At 35.6% G+C, this 22422-nt stretch overlaps 1 protein-coding gene across 2 annotated transcripts in view; it reads right to left on the reverse strand.

Moving 5' to 3' along the window:
- Nucleotides 1-22422, reverse strand: part of lekr1 (leucine, glutamate and lysine rich 1) — a 137525-nt gene that overhangs the window by 85999 nt on the left and 29104 nt on the right. For both annotated transcript variants that reach the window (XM_051135539.1, XM_051135540.1), the window contains exons 4-5: nt 19184-19303; nt 4652-4815 (exon numbers count right to left, since the gene is read on the reverse strand). In XM_051135539.1, coding sequence (XP_050991496.1) covers nt 4652-4815; nt 19184-19303 — 284 coding nt within the window. The remainder of the gene's footprint in view (nt 1-4651; nt 4816-19183; nt 19304-22422) is intronic.

Genomic DNA, 22422 nt, shown 5'->3' on the forward strand with positions numbered 1-22422 from the left:
AAAACATTTTGACTTTATTCTCGAAACATTTAGACTTTATTCTCGAAACATTTTGACTTTATTCTCAAAATTTCAACTTTATTCTAGTAACATTTGGACTTTATTCTCGTAACATTTGGACTTTATTCTCGAAACATTTTGACTTTATTCTCAAAATTTCAACTTTATTCTAGTAACATTTGGACTTTATTCTCGTAACATTTGGACTTTATTCTCGTAACATTTTGACTATTCTCGAAACATTTTGACTTCATTCTCAAAACATTTAGACTATTCTCAAAACATTTTGACTTCATTCTCAAAACATTTAGACTATTCTCGTAACATTTTGACTTTATTCTCGAAACATTTTGACTTTATTCTCGTAACATTTAGACTATTCTCAAAACATTTTGACTTTATTCTCGTAACATTTTGACTTTATTCTCAAAACATTTTGACTTTATTCTCGTAACATTTTGACTTTATTCTCGAAACATTTTGACTATTCTCGAAACATTTTGACTTTATTCTCAAAACATTTAGACTATTCTCGTAACATTTTGACTTTATTCTCAAAACATTTCGACTATTCTCGTAACATTTTGACTTTATTCTCGAAACATTTTTACTTTATTCTCAAAATTTCAACTTTATTCTCATAACATTTGGACTTTATTCTCGAAACATTTTGACTTTATTCTCAAAATTTCGACTTTATACTCGAAACATTTTGACTTTATTCTCAAAATTTCAACTTTATTCTAGTAACATTTGGACTTTATTCTCGAAACATTTTGACTTTGTTCTCAAAACATTTTGACTTTATTCTCAAAATTTCAACTTTATTCTAGTAACATTTGGACTTTATTCTCGAAACATTTTGACTTTATTCTCAAACATTTTGACTTTATTCTCAAAACATTTTGACTTTATTCTCGTAACATTTTGACTTTATTCTCGAAACATTTTGACTTTATTCTCGAAATATTTTGATTTTATTCTCACAATTTCGACTTTACTCTCTAAATATTTTGACTTTATTCTCGAAACATTTTGACTTTATTCTCGTAACATTTTTACTTTATTCTCGAAACATTTTGACTTTATTCTCAAAATTTCAACTTTATTCTTGAAACATTTTGACTTTATGCTCAAAACATTTTGACTTTATTTTCAAAATTTCAACTTTATTCTCGTAACATTTGGACTTTTATTCTCGAAACATTTTGACTTTATTCTCGAAACATTTTGACTTTATTCTCAAAACATTTTGACTTTATTCTCGTAACATTTTGACTTTATTCTCGAAACATTTTGACTTTATTCTCAAAATTTCGACTTTATTCTCGAAACATTTCGACTTTATTCTCGTAACATTTTGACTTTATTCTCGAAATATTTTGATTTTATTCTCACAATTTCGACTTTACTCTCTAAATATTTTGACTTTATTCTCGAAACATTTTGACTTTATTCTCGTAACATTTTTACTTTATTCTCGAAACATTTTGACTTTATTCTCAAAATTTCAACTTTATTCTTGAAACATTTTGACTTTATGCTCAAAACATTTTGACTTTATTTTCAAAATTTCAACTGTATTCTCGTAACATTTGGACTTTTATTCTCTAAACATTTTGACTTTATTCTCGAAACATTTTGACTTTATTCTCGTAACATTTTGACTTTATTCTCAAAACATTTCGACTTTATTCTCGAATCATTTTGACTTTATTCTCACAATTTCAACTTTATTCTTAAAATATTTTGACTTTATTCCTCGAAACATTTTGACTTTATTCTCGTAACATTTTGACTTCATTCTCAAAATTTCAGCTTTATTCTCTAAATATTTAGACTTTATTCTTGTAATATTTTGACTTTATTCTCAAAACATTTTGACTTCATTCTCAAAATTTCAACTTTATTCTCAAAATTTTGACTTTATTCTTGCAATATTTTGACTTTATTCTTGTAATATTTTGACTTTATTCTTGTAATATTTTGACTTTATTCTCAAAATATTTTGACATTATTCTCAAAATATTTTGACTTTATTCTTAAATTTCAACTTTATTCTCGCAATATTTCAACTTCATTCTCAAAATTTCAACTTTATTCTTGCAATATTTCGATTTTATTGTCATATTATTTTAACTTTATTCTTGTAATATTACGACTTTAACCTCACAGTCCTAGTTTTTCTTTTGTTTGATTGTTTTTTTACATGGCACTAAAACGCTGTTGTAAGTTTCAAGTCTTCAAGTTTTTTTTTCAGAACAACATCTCAGTCTGGTAAGAATGACACAAAACAAAGACTGTGCAAACCTATATTGCTCACATTATAATCAACAAAGCAGTCTACAATAAACAGCCAATTTAGTTATGCATCATTCAGTAGATCCAGACAGACAACACATTCTTATGTGTGACACAGTGGCTTTAACTACTTTATTTTTCCTGCTCATCTAACAGGATAGTTCACTAAAAAAGAAAATTACCCCATGATTTACTCACTTTCAAGCCATTTTAGGTACATATGACTTTCTTCTTTCAGCCAAATGCAATCGAAGTTATATTAAAAAATTTCCTGGGTCTTCCAAGCTTTATAAAAGCATGGGTCAAGATTTTGAAGTGCAAAATTTCCACCAGAGCTTACACTACACCTACGTCCTAAGTCATCTGCTGGAACACCACTATCTCATGAAGGCACATACGACAGTTAGCAGAAGCTAGAGATATTTTTATTACACAAATGCATCAATTCGCTTCAGGAGGCCTTTATTAACCCTCTGACCTGTAAGGAGTACTTTTTATGATGGTTGGATACACTTTATTTTACTTCAAAATCTTTAACACCATTCACTGCCATTATAAAGATTGGAATAGCCAGGACTTTTTAAATACAACTCTGAATGTATTCGTCTGAAAGAAGTATACATCCAGGATGGTTTGAGGGTAAGTAAATCATGGGGTAATTATCATTTTTGGGTAGACTATCCCTTTAAAAGCCGCTTGTCATGGCAAAAAGACTGTGTACCCCAAAACTGCAAAGTAGGACACTCAGAATGATTCAAAACTCTATAATAAGTATACAAAACTACATTCAATGTAATACTGCATTTTTTGTTACTTTTTCCACCCGTGTAACAGCACTTTAAACTGCTCTGTAAGACTGGTTGACACTATACTGAAAACCACAGTGCGAACCACAGTGTGAAAACAAGCCATTTTGAAAGATTTCCCGAAAATGTACAGAATAATATTGTTTTTTGTCTATATGGCCTTTTTATTTCTGGTTGCACCAGCTCACATTTGGGGAAAAAAGTTCAACATCTTTCCTTTTTGCATCCCATATTGCAGAAGAATGTATATTATACATAAATATAGAGTCTTGAATGCTAAATTATATTTAAAGTATAAATAATACACCACACTAATAAATAAATAATAATAATAAAGTATATTTAATAAAATGTATTTTTTATTTATTATTATTATTGTAAATTTCCCATCACGTGGCATACCACCTGGGGGCACTCCAGTTTGACCACCACAGTTTGAGAATGATAGAATTAGACATCAGAATACGCCTTACCCAAACCTTAAGCCTAACCCTTCTCGTATCCTTAACCATTAACTCCAAACACACATTTAGTTATTTGTAGATGTGAAGAAACTCATTATTAAGTTATTTTAATCTGTTCGAGGGGACAGTTTGACAATGCACACTACCATTTTAAAAGATGGGGGTGGCAGGACTTTTTACAGTTTTTGAAAAAAGTCTGCGTCACACTTTATTTTAAGGTCCAGTTCCTACTTTTAACAAACCATTAACTACGGCTTTTGCCTTAATAAGCTCATAATTTGCTGCTTATTAATAGTTAGTAAGGTAGTTGTTAAGTTTAGGTATTGGGTAGGATTAGGGATGTAGAATGTGGTCATGCAGAATAGGTGCTTTATAAGTACTAATAAACAGCCAATATGTTAATAATAGGCATGCTAATAAGTCTGCTATACTCACCAAGGCTGTACTTATTTGATCAAAAATACAGTAAAACAGTAATACAATTACAATTTAAAAAATTTTAACAGCCATTACTTCAGTCATCAGTGTCACATGCTCAGAATATGTTATTTTTGATCAACAATGCTGAATAAAAACATTAATTTATTTAAGAAAAAAATTAAAATAAAATATATGAACATCTTTACAAAAATCTTCATGAATTTAAGAAAATTTCAGCCCCACAAGAGTACCAACACCGCACACATACATGATTGTGGGGCATATATCAGCCCTGCCATCCACTGACACTCTCCTCTCTTCTAGCACTTAAATAGTAAATGTATCACATCCTCTATTATCATTATACTGCAATTATCTGAGCACAGCGGGTACAGAGTGCCCTACATCTCATAGTCACCGACACGCACCCACAGAGGCCGAGGGAGAGTGTGTTCCTATTTTAATTTCAGCCTATGACAAGATATATTATGATTGTCATCCTCACTGTGCACGAGGCTCAGATTCAGTCTGAGCACGTGTGTAATACACATGCACATACACACACATGTACAATAAGCTGTAACAGATGTACAAATCAGATAGGAGCAAATGTTTTCTGAAGAAGGGCAGTGTGTTTTGTGTGTGTGTGTGTGTAATTACCTGCATCAGCACTGATGCAATTCTGCTGTATCAGTGCTTTGCTGTTATCCCAGGTCTCCAGGAAGTGAGTTAACTGGTTCTTAACAGTCGTCATCTCCCCACGGGACGACTGCAGCAGGGCCAAAGCCTCCCTGAGAAGCGACCGCTGTTGCACAAACCTTGATCTGATGCACAGACAGACACAAAGCGAATTGATAACACTTTAGTAATATTCACTGAATATTCGATCTCAATGTTATCCAGGAGAAACAAGTGAGATAATAAAATAATAAAGAGATCTCAGTTGTGATTTGTCTTTAATACAGGAATTAATAAGTACATTAAAAAATAATAAAATAACTATTTATTCTACATTGAATCACTGACATGTTGGGTATCTTGGTTTTGATCCATTAAAAATTGTATGTCAAGTCTGTGAACACAAATCATTAAATATTTAAAAACAGGCATAAGCATAAATCAGTTTTACACTTTATGTATGGGTGGGATATTTATACTACTCCTGTTCATTTTAAGTTGTGTCTCATTTGTCATCACATTTTGTTCACATTTTCATTCAATCCTTGAGTAGCCCTAAAGAGATAGCTCACCCAAAAATGAAAATGTTGTCATTAAATACTCACCCTCATTTTTTTCCTAAACCTGTAAGACCTGATGATCTTCGGAACACAAATTAAGATATTTCTGATGAAATCCGAGAGCTTTCTGGCCACATTCAAGGCCAAGAAAGGTAGTAAGGACATTGTTAAAATAGTCAATGTGACATCAAATTGTTGAATAAAGTCATTATTTTTGTTTTGTTTGCACACAAATAGTATTCTCATAGCTTCATAACCAGTGTTGGGGGTAACGCATTACAAGTAACTCAAGTTACGTAATAATATTACTTTTTTCAAGTAACCAGTAAAGAAACGCATTACTTTTGAATTTCTAAGAGTTACTTTTTCAAATAAGTAACGCCAGTTACTTTTTTCCCCATTTATTGATTGACAAGTCTCCTGTCGGGAAATTGGGAGTAAACATGATATTACTGTATTCTAGACTAAATGTGAACATGCATTAATTCATCTCACTCACAAAAAACAGATTCAGTATAAAAACAGTGAAATGCAAACTCAGAATATGACGCATCTACTGTAGCCTACGTTTTCGCTGTGTTCACCCCTCATCACACCACAGCTGTTTCCTCCAGCTAAAATGAAGCACATTAACGCATACTTTATAAAACGATCCTGTTGCCATTTTCATTTGAAAATTTAACTTTCAATTGTTTCTAGTGCATGTGGCAAAGAGGTTTGCATACTTCAGCTAAGAAAAGAGGCTTGTACTAGAAATGCAAACAGTAAAATTTTGTATTTGTACAGTAAACGTGTGTGTGAGATCAGAAAGACTTGTATTTGGCTTATTCAGTAATCAGATCTTATACCTATCTATACAATATAGTGGAATATTGCAATAAGCATAGCATACCACCCCTATTAGTCTTTTTTTTTATTTTATTTATTTAATTTTTATATTATACCCTTATTGGGGGCTGAGCCCCCCCTAAAATGAAAATCGTAGAATCGCCCCTGTTGAACATTATAAAAATTTGCTTTATTTACCAGCGCTATTTATAAATGTAATAATTTTGTGCTTATTTGTGTTTAACCTAAACTACAAGTAGCGTTAATGCAGACTTACATACCAGTAGCCTATCTAAATATGATTTTATAATTTTATGCTATATCGACCTACCTCATTACCCTCCACTATAATGAGCAGCAATAAACTACATTTTGGTATTTTTATAATGCCTAGTCATACTTCTGTGGATATTTTGGTGAAAGTAACTCAAAAGTAACTTAAAAGTAGTGTAACGCATTACAATTCAGAGAAAGTAATATTGTAATGTAACTAATTACTTTTAAAAGACAGTAACTAGTAATATATAATGTATTACATTCTGGAAGTAACTTGCCCAACACTGTTCATAACACCACTGATGTCTCAATGTCCATACTACCTTTCTGGGCCTTAAACGTGACAGTTGCGTTGCTGTCTATGCAGGGTCAGAAAGCTTTTGGAGTTCATCACAAATATCTTAATTTGTGTTCTGAAGATAAACGTCTTACAGGTTTGGAACAACATGAGGGTGAGTAATTAATGACAATTTTTTTGAACTATCCCTTTAAGGTAAACACATTTGGTAAACAGCTGTTTAAACAGTACATACGTTAGTGTTGTGACTGACAGGATTAGATGAACATGCTCCTGCTAGACCTTCATTTAAAACACCAGGACAGTCTCTTTGTCTCTTTGGGTTTGGCCTCTTGTAGTCTCTGGCTGAGCGTCAGCACTGTCACTGTTTTGCTGGGTGATTTAATGAGGTTTATACACTTGAAGTTCTGTGTCAGTTCGGCTGTACTGCTGCCCTACATCACGCCCCATTCATTTCCACCAGCATTACATCATCATCATGAGACAGCGGCAGATAAGAGCTGCCAGAAGTCTCTATGTGGATAAACAGGACGCCAAATCCACACACACAGAGACAAAAACACATGCATGAAATCTCTTCAGCGACCACACACCAACCATATGTGTATCCATCCCCCCATCCCAGCCTGTCACCACGTAAACAAACATACACAAGCACACACTCATCCACTTGTATAGGAGTCATAGTAACGGGTAAACATGGCAGTGTTAGGGTGAGACATGGAGACAGACAGACATTAAAAGAGGCAGAGAAAGAGAGAGAGTGACAGTGGGAGAAGACCATGGGAATTAATTTTTCATAACAAGGGAACAACACTGGGTACAAAAAATGGCTATTGTCAGAAGAGAGAAGACTAAAAGATGAAACGGGAAGCACTGTAAAAAGACAAAATGAGAAAGACAAGAAAGGAAGAGACGGAATTACATGAGTTGAGAAACAAGTAGGAAACGAAATGTTGAGACGACTAGATGAAATAAGAGGAGAAACCATTAAATGTAAGAAAAAAGATTATATGAGAAATGATGAGAGAAGAGGACAATAGGACACTAGAAGAAGAAATAAAATGAGAGGAGAGGAAGTGGAAGGAGAGGCGAGGAGAGGAGATTAGACAAGAAAGATGAGGAGATGAATTAAGAGGAGAAAAAAATAGATGCAAGGAAAAAAGATGATAGGAAAAAAGGAAATTAAACAAATTAATACAAGATTAGATGAGAGGACAGAGACAAGAGAAAAAAATGAGATGAGCTGAGGAAAGAAGAGAAGACAACATGGTGAGATGAGACGAGACGAGAATGAGATGAGAAAGGAAGAGAAGAGACAAGATGAAAGAAGAAGTGAAGAGACAAGATGTGATGAGGTGCGGTGAAAAAGGAGATGCAGTTGAGATCAAAAGTTTACATACACCTTGCAGAATCTGCTAAATGGTAATTATTTTACTAAAATAAGAGGTATCATGCAAAATGTTAAAAATAAGATATTTCACGTAAAAGATATTTACATATAGTCAACAAGAGAAAATAATTGCTGAATTTATAAAAATGAACCTGTTCAAAAGTTTATTGATTCTTAATACTGTGTTGTTACCTGAATGATTCACAGCTGTTTTTTTTGTTTTTGTTTTTTTGTGATAGTTATTCATGAGTTACTGCCCACTGTTCTTCAGAAAAATCCTTCAGGTCCCACAAATTATTTGTTTTTTCAGCATTTTTGTGTATTTCAACCCTTTCCAACAATGACTATATGATTTTGAGATCCATCTTTTCACACTGAGGACAACTGAGGGACTGATATGCAACTATTACAGAAGGTTCAAATGCTCATTGATGCATCAGAGGGAAGAGCCGGGGGGGTGAAAACTTTTTGAATTTGAAGATGAGGGTAAATTTATATTGCCTTTTGGGAAACAAGTAAGTGTTTTCTGTAGCTTTTGAAGGGCAGTACTAAATTAAAAAAAATAATAATTATATTCAGACAAAATAAAAAAAAAATTACATATCTTCATTCTGTTCAAAAGTTTACACCCTGGCTCTTAATGCATCATTTTGCTTTCTGGAGCATCAGTGAGCATTTGAACCTTCTGTAATAGTTGCATATGAGTCCCTCAGTTATTCTCAGCGTGAAAAGATCGATCTTAAAATCATACAGTCATTGTTGGAAAGGGTTCAAATACACAAAAATGCTGAAAATCCAAAGAATTTGTGGGACCTGAAGGATTTTTCTGAAGAACAGCAGGCAGTTTAACTGTTCAGGATAAACAAGGGACTCTATAAACAACTATCCATAAACAAAACAAAACCAAAAAAAAAAAAAAAAAAAGGTCTGGATCATTCAGGTAAAAAAAGTATTAAGAATCAAGTGTATGTAAACTTTTAAACAGGGTGATTTTTATAAATTTATGAATTATTTTCTCTTGTGGACTATATGTAAATGTCTTTTTTGTGAAATACATTATTCAGGTCAGTATTAAATAAAAAAATAACATCCATTTTGTATGATCCCTCTTATTTTGGTAAAACAATTAACATTTTGCAGATTCTGCAAGGTGTATGTAAACTTCTGACATCAACTGTAGGCTAATCAAGAGGAAAGGAGACCAGATTGAGAAAAAGCTGAGAAGAGAAGAGATGAGAAAAGAAGAGAAAAAGATGGAAGACTAGAATATGAGTTTAAATGAGAGGAAAATAGAGGAGAGGAAACAAGACTAGACAAGATGAAATAAGAGAAGAAAGACAAGATTCAAGGAAACTGGATGTATATGAAGGACATTAAACAAAGTGAAATAAGACGGGTAAAATGAGATGAGATAAAACTAAACATGGTCACAAAAGAAGAGGAGAAGAAACAAGTGGAAAGGAGACAAGATGATAGCAAAAGAGACAAGATGAGACGAGAAACCTCACCAAAAACCAGACAGACCAGTACTTCCAACAGCTGTGTGTCTTTCCTGGAAGTACATCCGTCTGTGTCAGTTAAACTGGACTGCTGTGGCCCCGTTCAGACTGACCCTTCATGCTTTTGGGCTTTTTTTCTGTCTTTTTTCCCCACTCCTGTCCTCTTTTTCTTTCTCATTTTGTTCTCAGTGTTTGAAGTGTTTCTGGAGTGTGTCTGGACAGCACATGGTCTGTTTTTGATGTGTGTGTCTGGCCAGCTGCTAACCCGCTTTCCCCCTGCTTCTCAGCATTCTTAGCTTGTCCGGTTTCAAATCTATGACTTCATCATAACTGTCTTTATAAATCACCTCCCATATCATCATTACCATCATAATCATCATTAACATTATCAGCATTCTGGTGCTCTTCACTTTGCCTAGGGTTGTTCATGGATCAAACAGTTTATGCTTCCTGTCTCGTTCGCTGTCCTTCCCCGTCTCTTTCTCTGAACCGCTGGGGCGTAGTCTATAATCAGGCTATAAACCTTTTGACCGAACAGACTGCTAGACCTCACGCTACAGTGAGCTCGCACTACACACGCACATGCCCCATATGTGAGGCACGCACACTTCATTCCAAAAAATAAATATGCACACACACAAGACATGAAAAGGGGCCTTTAAAGAGACGCTAACATTACGGCTTGGGGGTTAAGGAGGGAAGACATCTAAGAATCGCACTATTTCATTTTTGCTTTGCTCTGATGGCTGAGGCAGTTCAAAGATGTGAAATCTACTTCATATCTTTGTGAAGTAGAGAATAAAGAGAGTGTACTTCAGCGCTCATTTTATCAACCCTCAAGGGAAGACTTCTTCACAACTACTCTTTCCTATTTTCTGATGAAAATATGAGTAATAATTTTCAATGCAAAAGTCGGTTCCACAGTGTATGACCGTCATAGTATCAGATTTTCAGTACATAACGTGATATCTATAGAAAATAGTTCAAATTTAATTTGTTTATTTTGTGTTTCCAATGAATCACACAAAATTTGTCTATAGAGAGAGAGAGAGAGAGATAACAATCATAACTTACAAAAAGAACTTATAAAAAGAACTGTTGATTGGGGTCTAACACCCTGTCTTTTTTACCGATCTCTCACACTGATGAGCTAACCTAGGACTGAGTGACTGAGTGTCACACTTTTGCTTGTCATCTCCTCTCACATGAGTTTGTGAGGCAGTAATAGCTACACACTGATGTTGCATCCCAATTTGCCTCCTTACACTATGTCATTTAAGTATGTACTCTTTTTGCAAAGAAAAACTTTTAAGTGTGTAGCAGAAGAGTAAGCAAGCTTTGGTACATACTATTGCTTCATACAGTTGCGTCTTTATTGGAAGCTCTATCGCATGGTTACACACATCCTGTCACTGTAAACTGGCCTGGCAATCATCTTGATAAAGTTAACATCCTTCATATTTCATTTAATATAACTTCCTACCATTTCGGAGAGAAAAGACTTAGCAATTAATCTGCCAGCCATAGGTCTTTCATGTGGAAAACTCTGCTCATATTTTTTGCACAATGATGCATTTAAAAGTTAATGGCCAAACGGATGGTTACAAAAGTTCACGTTGTTGTTTATTTGTGTTAAATATAACACAAATAACTTTTTCTTACCAGGTTAAATTCTGCTTATTAATAACTCAAACCCCTTTATCTAAAACTCTACTTTACTGTTGGTCACGGACGTTTGCCATGTTTGTATTTTTTAACACTTTTTATTTGGTGTTTGTAGTTCTGAACTGAATCCTTCTCCAAAGCGCAATGTGTTGTGGGCAATATTAGCCGTTAGAATGTGCACAGAATCACCAGAAATCTAAAATCTACCGCAAATAGCACACCACCCAGGGAGTTTTGGCATACCTTTTTCAACATATTATGCTTTGGGACACATGTGTTCTAATACAGTGCTGTATTAGGCAGGTGGCACACGTAAACAGTAGACGTATAATACCGGACAACCAAACACGGAACAGACTTGAACTTAAGTACTAAAGCAAACAAGGATAATTAAGGGTGCTTTCACACCTGGCACTTTGTTTCAGAACCTGGCATGTTCCCTCCTTAGCTTGGTTCATTTGGGCATATGTGAACACGGCAATCGTGCTCGGATCCACACCAAAACAATCGGTCCAAAATCGGTCGAATGAGGTGGTCTTGGCTCGATTGAAAATGAACTCTGGATCGGTTCAATTGTAGTGAGAAAACAATCTGATCTAACGGACCAACGAACCAGGTTATATCACAATGTAGAACGGGTAATTACAGTTACGTGAAAAGAAGTAGCTTTGTTGTTTTGCTAATACCTCTTAAAATTAACCTGTGAATGCCTGTGTGTAGGCATGTCTTCGCCATTCAAAATCAAATTGCGCCTTTTCACTTTATAATGCCGTCTTATTGCTCTCTTTGTAGTAGGTGCTGGGATGGCAAAAGACGAATCCTTGACTCTTGCTCAAAATTATAAATGATTACAACGACAGCTACAAAAAAATGCAACAAAGCTGTTGTTGTTCCATCCTGACGGATGAGAGCTGAGCAGATTATACAATAAACCATGGAACTTTGACCAATGCAAGGACAGTTTACTCACGCGTGACTTGTATTAACGCATTTGGTCCGTTTAGAAACTGTGAACCGCACCAAGAATAAAAAAGCAACACTGTAATAATTTCACACTGGGAATGCGTGAGGGAAGAAATCAACCTAACAGTCCATGAAGTGTGATAGTTTCCCCCCCTCCCGGAGACGCAACCTTGTGCCGCAGAGAAGGAAGGATTAGGAAACGGTGGAGGGATGGCAAAGACTGGTACAGACAGGCTGGAGGAGGTTCAGGAGGTGGCCGGATGACTGGGAGGAACACAACCAACAGATTCCAGGGTGGTGATGATGGAGGGAGGAGCCAGGGTGGAAACATAATGAGCCAAGGTGGATCAGACGGAGGGAGGACCCAGGGAGAAGACAGGAGGGACTTGGAGCAGGTGGAGCCAGGCAGGACCCAGCCCGCACCCATGAAGGTGACCCATGGCAGGGAGGAGCCATGGTGGAGGAAGGGTTGACTACTCCAGGGGGCTGACCGGCGCTGGCGGAGCAGGTAGAGCCCGAGGCAAAGACGGAGAGCCAATAAGCCAGGGTGACGCAGAGGATCCGGAGGGCCAAGACGAGGCAAATGACTCCAGCGACCGAGGCGGAGGCGGGGATCCAGAAGGTCACGGTGGAGCCAGATCGACAGAGGACCAAGGTGGAGCCAGAGGGAAGGAAGAGCCTGACAGAGCCGGAGGGACAAGGCATGGCCGGAGGAGTGGAGTCCAGAATCAAGGGATCCTCGAGCCAGGAAGCCGATGGAGACTGGCAGACCCTCGGCGATACCACTGCACAGATGGTGGGTTGAGGGTGAGCTGAGGGGCTGACAGGAAGCAGCAGTGGTGCAGCTGAGGAAGCAGGGATGACAGGAGGAGGCAGGTGAGAAGTTGTGAGCACCAAGGCTTTCTGGGATGGTGTGCGCTGCCCACACACACCAGACTGCGACTCCCAACACCGGGAGCGCAGCAGACAGGGGAATGACCTCCGTGGTCGTGACAGGACAGACAGACAGTTCAGGGCAGACTGACAGTTCACAAACAGCCTCCTTGGCCAAAACAGGACAGACAGAGACTTCTGAAGATGGTGGGAGAAGAATGGGCAGTCCTCATTAAATCCTTCAGTCCAGTGTCCAGAGTCCAGTAGAAGCTCACCCTCAGTGGTGGTGCAGAGGTTGGGGCTTTTCTTCACGCCCTCGCGCTCCACAGCTTCAACCACCATCGCATACATTTTTGCCGGCTCTCGCACCAGGTCAGACGTTGTGTGAGGCTCTGGCTCCAGGACAATCCTCGGCTCTGTCGTTCTATTTGGCAATGGCTTGTTGGTCGCGGTGGGCTCAGGCTTTTGAACCCCACACAGCGGGGTGATGGTGGGCTGGACTCTGGGTCTGGAGGAGGGGCTGGTGTCGTCATCTGTGATGTCAACGATGAGCATTGATCCATCAGCACCCACTCCACAATAGCAGCGAAATCCTCTCGAGGACCACCTCTGAACAACTGTGCTCTGTGCAACTGAGTCTCTTATGGTCCTTGAGAGTGAGCTTCTCCTGCTTCAGCAGGAGAAGGAGGAAGGCAGGGTCCATAACAAAAACAAAAGAAACACTGATCAAAAATTATTTTATCCCCAAGTCTGATATATGCTTTGGTTCATTTTGTCCGTGAAAGTTTCACTCATTTTAGGTAAAAATCCTAAATGGAATAACACCAAAAAATGAAAATTGTCATCATTTACTTATTTGGTACTAACCTGTATGATTTTCTTTTGCCTGTGAAACACAAGAACATATGGTAACACTTCAGTATAGGGACCAATTCTCACTATTAACTAGTTGGCATGAATATTATTAACATATTGGCTGTTTATTAGTACTTATAAAACAGATATTCTGCATGACTATATTTTAAATTCCTAAGCCTGCTCAATACTTAACAACTACCTTAATATTTATAAGTAGCAAATTAGAAGTTCATAAATGGTTTGTTAATAGCGAGAATTGGATCTTAAAATAAAGTGCGACCAAAGATATTCTGAAAAATGTTTCAACTGTTTTTGTCCACACAAAAAAAAAAAAAAAAAAAAAAAAACATTTTACAAGATCTTTTTTGTGTGTGTGTTCCACAAAAATGAGTTACGAGTGATCGATGACAGGATTTCCTGTTTTGTCTGATTAAAGTAATCACAAACCACATCTCAATAAACTCGCACATGGTTCGAAGTATCATTCATGTCTGTAGTACAAATGGTGCTGGATAAGTTTATAACATTAGGTCTTTTCACATGAATAGTGCCAAGGCTTCAACACACCCTACAACACAAAGGATCACGCTCTGCTTTGACATATATGTGAAAAAAAAAACATTAGATAATATCTCAGAAGGAAGATTTTACAAGGTTGCTAGGTAGCAGGAAATTGTGAAGTGCTCACAGTAAACAGTAAAGAAATTTATTTGAGTTTAGTACAGAAAAAAAAGCCCACAACTGCTTTACAGAAAAAGGAGCCATTAAATGTAGCTTAACACAAATGCTCTTGGTAAACTGAGGTCCAGTGAGTAAAAGAAGAGTTTGACAGTTTAAAACATTTTTTTTTTGCTCCAAAAAAAATAAATAAAATAAATCATTTGTAAAATGAGGTGCGAGGATAAACCTGTCTTTTAGAAGACAGAGTGTACATTTCATTTTTTTTTTTTTTTTAGTTAATCATTGACTGATAAAATGTAATTTTGCAAATGAAGTGAATTATGAACTGGATTATCTGAAAGTTGAGTATTATGTTCCAGTGTTTGACAAGAGTGCAACACATTACTGATGTTACGGCTGCGCTCCGCAGAGCCCCGAACAGCCAAGAAATACAAAGAGTGAGAGAGCGAGAGAAATACTTTAATCATCATAAAACACAACTATCCTTAGCACGGGAACACAGAATAGAACGTTTTGTTTTTCAAGGGATAAATTGTGATGGGGTGTAAGGTTAGACCGCACCGAGAGCACTTTTGATTATTTCTTGAGAAATGTGAAATGAATCCTGAGAAAGTCAGACGTAATAATAACACCCACTACAGACTACAACGCTACACCTTCCTATAGGTCATGACACATAAGGGAACGCAGGGAAATAATCTCCTCCTTCTGCAGGTGGTGAAATATGATATAATCATTATCACTGAAAACTAAATGAATCACTTGGTAAGACCTTGCGGTCATGAGGCTGTGACATGGGTGTCTTTATGTGCTAGTGTGTGATACCAGGCCCAGATAGCATATTTTCGTGAGAGAAAAAATTGTTTACATTTTATTTTAATTTATTATTCTTTTAAACATTGTACCTTTGTTTTGAGAATTATGACTGACAGATTCTAAAAACTTACACAGGTGTCAGCCATCAGCTAGGCTAATCAATTAAACGGGACAAAGAGAAAAAACAAACATGAGGGAGGATGAAAAAGAATATAAAGCAAATTAGAAATAGATTTTCAACTCACTCCAGGCTTTGCTGATGCACACTAACCACAAATAAATGTTTGCCACACATTCCTTTACTTAAATACAATCCCTCGACACACACCTTTCCTGGAAACACTTCGCAGTATGACGCCATTACGGCCTTTGTGTGTGCCACTCACATTGACGGTTGGAGGAGATGGGAATCCCTGTCAGAAACCTTATGACTGCATTATCGCCTGCCAGTCAACCGAGACCTCCCTTCTGTCATTCATGACAGCTTCACTTCACAGCGTCTGATTATTAATTGTTTACATCTCAAACAACAGATATTAGCAGGAGGAACAAGCTTCAAAAAATAAAAGTGAATAACATGGAAAGAATGTATAGAAAATCCATGATGCTAAAAATGGATGCTGAAAATAAAGCTCTGCCTTCACAAGGTATTTTACATTATAATAATATTTTACAATATTACTTTTTTTACTGTATTTTTTGATCACATGCAGCTTGGTGATCATGAGGCTTCATCCAAATACCAGTCGAAAGTTTTTGATCAGTAAGATTTTTAATGTGTTTTAAAGAAGCCTCTTTTGCTCACCAAGCCTGTATTTATTTGATCCAAAGTACAGCAAAAACAGTAAAGTTTTGACACATTTTAACTATTTAAAATAACTGATTTCTATTGAATGTATTTTAAAATGTAATTTATTCCTGTGATTCCAAAGCTGAATTTTTAGCATCATTACCCCAGTCACATGATCCTTCAGAAATCATTCTAATATTCTGATTTGCTGCTCAAAAAACATGTATTATTATCATTATTATTATTTTTATTGTTGTTATTATTATAGTTGTTGTTGTTAAAAACAGCTAAGTAGAATTGTTTCAGGTTTCTTTGATGAATAGTAAGTTCAAAAGAACAGCATTTATCTGAGTAGAAATATTTTGTAACATTATAAATTTCTTTATTATCACTTTTTTCATCAATTTAAAGCTTCTTTGCTAAAGAAAAAAGTATAAATTTCTATAATTTCTTTCCCAAAAATGTAAATTAAAAAAAATATAAATTATACTGACTCTTTTGAATGGTATAGTGTATAATGTTACAAAAGCTTTTTTATTTCAGATAGATGCTGATCTTTGGATCTTTCTATTCATCAACTATGAAATCAAATGTTTACTGAACAGCAAATCAGCATATTAGAATGATTTCTGAAAAATGAAGTAATGAGGCTGAAAATTTTGGTTTGATCAAAGGAATAAATTACACGTATTCAAATAGAAAGCATTTACTTTAAATAGTAAAAAAATTTTTTTTTTGCTGTATTTTGGATCAAATAAATGCAGGCTTAGTGAACAGAAGAGAATTCTTAAAATAAATAAATAAATAAATAAATAAATAAACACAAATCTTACTGTTGAAAAACTTTTGACTGGCAGTGAGTGTACAATTACAGATTAATATGTAAAATAGTGCTGTCAAATTGATTAATTGCGATTAATCGCATCCAAAATAAAAGTTTGTGTTTATGTTAATATGTGTTTGTGTTTATATTAATATATTAATATTTCTTAATGTATGTGTGTGTATTTATGTATACATATAAATATACACAGTACACAGACATATATTATGGAAACATAACATTTTATCTTGGATTTGACAGCACTAATATAAATACATTTGCGATGATACAACACCTATTCACTCTGTTAAGGTTTGTTTGTTTGTTTGTTTATTTATTGTCAATTATTATCAACCTCAGGTCCGTTTCCCAAAAGCATTGTTAGCCAACTATGGTCGCAAGTTCCGTTGTTACCAACATAGTTCAACGATTCCGTGTTTCCCGAAACCATAGCTCAAACGAACATTCGCAAACAGCGTCACAAACTACAGCTCTTCCTTGTTAGTAAGACATGTGGGCTCAATAAATTATGCTCTTGGACACAATAAGCAAGCTAACATGCAGTACAATCTATATTTGTCGCTCTATCTAAATATAAATGCATTTTAATCTATGTATTTTTAAACTTTTTCTGCAAACAATGTTTTTGAATAGTGCGCATGCGCATAAATATCTACGGGAACCCCGGAGTATGACGTAAGAGAGAACCTGGGATTAATCAAACATTAAATAAAGTGAAATAACATGGAACAAAAAATAGTAAATTAGTCATCAGGTGCCATGTTTAATATAGCTGCATTTTAGAGATCTCTAATGAGTGTAATAGCATAAATTATTACCCATTGACGTCATTAACAACGGCAACAATTTTTTATAACTCATCCGTTTAATTTATATTAAGCCTTAAAGTTCTGCATACTTTAGGGTGTGGCCACTGGAGTCACAGGTGGATTGCCGCTGCTGTCACCACTGTCGCGCTACGCGGGCCTGGTTTCAGCAACCAGCTCCACCCACGTCCCACCTATTTGCTCATTTTTGATTGTCCGGGAGTGACGTGCAGTGACGCGATTCCATAATGGCGACGGCCAACTCCCGCCCACTAAGAGCTTCAAAAATGCTCTCCAGAAACCTACGGGTGACGTCACGGACACTACATCCATATTTTTTACAGTCTATGGGTTCAAGCGACGGAGATGCGAACGTTTTCGGAAAACAGTTGTGACTAGCTAGTTCGTTTCCACAACAATGCATCGTACTATGGAGGTTAATCAGCGAGTTACACCGTTGTACGGGAAAAAACGCACCCCTGGTCTCATGATAAAAACGTACCTCTGGGAACTTTTTCGCAAGACGCAAAATACATACTGCCATATACATTTTGGAACACATGTCCACTGGATGGTGCTGAAAGAGTGGTGCTGTTCATTTTTTTTCCCCAAAACTGATAAACGTACATTCCTGTTGGAAACTGCAGTGATTTGTACTTATCGATACCTATTTTGCATCTTGCAGAAAAGTTCCCAGAGGTACGTTTTTGTCATGAGACCATGTAAGTTATTGTTATTAGTAATACTAGTAGCAGTAGTATATAAATCTATCTATCTATCTATCTATCTATCTATCTATCCCATATTGTATTGCCCTTGGGAAACTAAAACCTTTACCATACCAATAAAACATCTTTACTCTGCTTCTGAAAGCCATACTTAACTGAGAGAGATATGTAAGTCAATCATTTTGATTTGCAATTAGACTAGTGAATGATTTATACTTCTGCTATAGTCAAGCAATCTGACTAAAAAAGAAATTTAATGGTCAGACATAACAATCTTTCCTGAAAAAAATGTCAGAGGATTTGGAGATTTATTTTGTCCTTTTTTCCATATACATAACCCCAGTATAGGGTCATGCAGAAATGTATTCTGCTCAAATCAATGTGCGCTTGTTCTCTTTTTAGTTCTCCTTCCCTTTTCACTTTGTTTTTTTCTCACACTTGTGCCTGCAAACACCCACAAGTGTACTCACACACGCACACAGTTGTTTCCCATCTGCAGAGCTCTTCCTGTCGTGCCGTGGCTAAGGTGGCTACTGCAGGCACTCCACACACGCACTCACGACCCAATGAGACCTGCCCAATGTGCTGCGCTTGTTCTTTTGTCTCTCTTACACCATTGTTCCCTCATTTCCTTACCTGAGGTGCAGGCGGCAAGTGCGCTCGCTTTCCAGCTCTGTGATCGTTGTCTTTTTCTCCGCCCTCACGCTCTCCATCTCACGCGTGACCGCGCACAGCTGCAGGTCAAGGGCTTTCGTGCTGGAACAGAGGCATGCGAGTGAGATATATATGCAGAAAGCAGCAAAGGCACAATAATTATTACATTGCGTTTTTTATATGGAACAATATTGTTTGTGTGGAAACATTTCACATGTTGATTTTCCAAATATAAAAAGTCTTTCTTTTTCTCTCAATAAAAGTTCAATGGCAGGAGAGCAGCCCAGCCACAGAGCAGGAGGGTTGCGTTATGCGCTGTGTGTGTGGAGTGTGTAAGACTAAATGAGAGACAGACTTCTGTAGGGCAGATATACGGTCTGCAGAGTATTATGGGCTTTTGTGGATCTCACACAGACAAGGTCGTTATAGCAACGAGAGAGTACACACCAAGGCTGACTAAATCCCTGGCACGAAGGGGTTTATCAAACCTGAGGCAATAGCTGATGTATCAGTGTGATATCACTGGGACCGTAATTGTCTGTCACTGTGTTTGCGTGTGTCCATTTAAGTGTCTAATACAGGCTCGTGTTTGTGTAAGACACAACGAGAGCGTGACAGAGAGAGTGTGTGAGTGCTATTGTTTGTGTTTGTGCTGCTAAAAGACATGGGTATGAATAAATTTAGATCTTAAGGAGATTCCCAGCTGCAGATTCTTGGGCCCTTGTGGCGAAGTCATGAATTTCATTCACACCATCTGTATGTATGTGTGGGAAATCAGAACACATGCTGATCTGTAAACTCCAATAAATCAGTTTTCCCTTCTATCAGTAGCTGAACTCAGAAAAAGACCCTAGCTTTGAATTTTTTTTTTTTTTTTTTTTTTTGCATTTGGACAGATTTTGCAGTAACATACTTTACCTAACAGCTCTCTACGGCAATGGAAAATGTTTGGGAAACTAACACATTTGAGAGAAATTCATTTCTCTTCAAATTAAATTGATATGTACTTCAAACTACTACGGTCTCAAATGGAATTATCATTCAATACGTCCTTCAGTGCTGTTCTTCAAAGCATAACGCATCCTGACTATTAAGCTGATTCTGCACTCAGCGTTCTGTATTTTGCCTGAGAACAAGTTGTTCATGCATAAATCAATAACTGCAAAACATTTAATTTCCATAAAATGTCCCAAGGAAATGCATCATTGCCGTTTCAGCTGGGATGCAGACACACACACACACATATACATATACTGCAAAAAAAAAAAAAATTGATTTAAGAATTGTTAGATATTTTGACTAGAAACAAAACAAAAACACTAAGACAAGCCTTTTTTGCAGAGTGTGTGTGTGTGTGTGTGTGTGTGTGTGTGTGTGTACGTACCTATATTTTGAGGGTCAGTAAGATTATCCTGATTTAAGAATGTTTAGATATTTTGACTAGAAAGAAGGCAAAAATGCTAAGATACGCCTTTTTCAGTCTGTTTGTAAGAATTATTTGAATCATTAAGGATGCATTAAATTGATCAAAATACATTTTCACGAAACATTTCGATTTAAGATGCTTTTCTTTAGAATTTTCTACTTTGAAAAATCTTTTCAAAATTGATAATAACACAAAATGTTTCTTGAACAACAAGTAAAATTATCTGCCAGCGGGGAAAGGAAAATACTCAAAAAACAATAATATTTTTTGTTCCCCACTGTCAGATAATTTTACTTATTTTAAAGTAGGCTAAAATACTCTTAATTTAGTGTTTTCCCCTAAAAAACAAGACTAAACATCGTATGTCATTATGCTTATCTAGTAAATGCATCTTAATTTAAGAATTTTTTAGATATTGAAACAAAACAAAAACACTAAGACAAGCCTATTTTTTGCAGTCTGTGTGTATACATATGTGTATATAACACCTAACACACACACAGACACACACACATACTAATTTATACCTATATGTTGGGGGTCAGTAAGATTGTTTTTAATTGCACTGCAAAAGACTACATATCTTATGTCGTTTCGCTTATCTATAGCAAATGCATCTTGATTTAAGAATTTTCAGATATTTTGACTAGAAACAAGACAAAAATACTAAGATAAGCCTTTTTTGTGCTGTTTTTAAAGAAATTAAATTATTTTAATCAGTTAGGATGCATTAATTTGATCAAAAAACATTTTCACAAAACATTTTAATTTAAGATGGTGCTCTTTAGAATTTTCTACTTAAAGAATCCTCAATCTTTTCAAAATTTATAATAATACAAAGTGTTTCTTAAACAACAAGTAAAATTATCTGCCAGTAGGGAAAGGAAAATACCCTAAAAACAAAAACAAGAATATTTTTCTTTCCTCACTGTCAGATAATTTTACTTATTTTAAGTAAAATACACTGAATATAATTTTTTTTCCCCCTAAGAAACAAAACTACAAATCATATGTAATTTTGCTTAACTATGCATCTTAATTTAAGAATTTTTAGATACTGAAACAAAACAAAAATACTAAGACAAGCCTATTTTTTTTGCAGTGTGTGTGTATACATATGTGTATATAACACACACACACATACTTATATATACCTATATGTTGGGGGTCAGTAAGGTTGTTTTTAATTGCACTGCAAAAAAAAGGCTTGTTTTGGCTTGTTTCTAGCAAATAGTATGAAGCAAAATTCACCTAGTTTAGATTTCCCCATGTGTGTGTGTATACATATGTGTATATATAAACACACACACACATACATACTTTTTAATTGCACTGCAAAAAAAAGGTTTATCTTACTTAGTACTTTTGTCTGGTTTCTAGCAAAATTGTTTTAAGCAAAATTAAATTAATTTAGATATTTTTTTCACAAAACATTTTAAATTAAGACACATTTCTTTAGAATTTTCTACTCAAAGAATCCCTTCAAAATTGATAATAACACTAAACATACACTAAATACACTGTTTGTAATGGCTGCTGAAAAGTTTGCTTTGCCATGCTAATTTTTTGCCAAATTACATTAAAAAATCACATACAAAACAATTATATCAAATTGTAATATTTCATATTAGTGTTTTTACTGTATTTTTGATCAAATAAATGCAGCCTTGTTGAGCACAAGAGACTTCTTTTAAAAATATATATTTTGTTGGAAAAAAAAAAAAAATCTTACCTACCAACAAAAAATATATATAGTATATCATAATACAGTAATATAATGTATAGTGTATAATGA

Source organism: Labeo rohita, chromosome 18 (genome assembly GCF_022985175.1).
Source record: "Labeo rohita strain BAU-BD-2019 chromosome 18, IGBB_LRoh.1.0, whole genome shotgun sequence".
Lineage (NCBI taxonomy): Eukaryota > Metazoa > Chordata > Actinopteri > Cypriniformes > Cyprinidae > Labeo > Labeo rohita.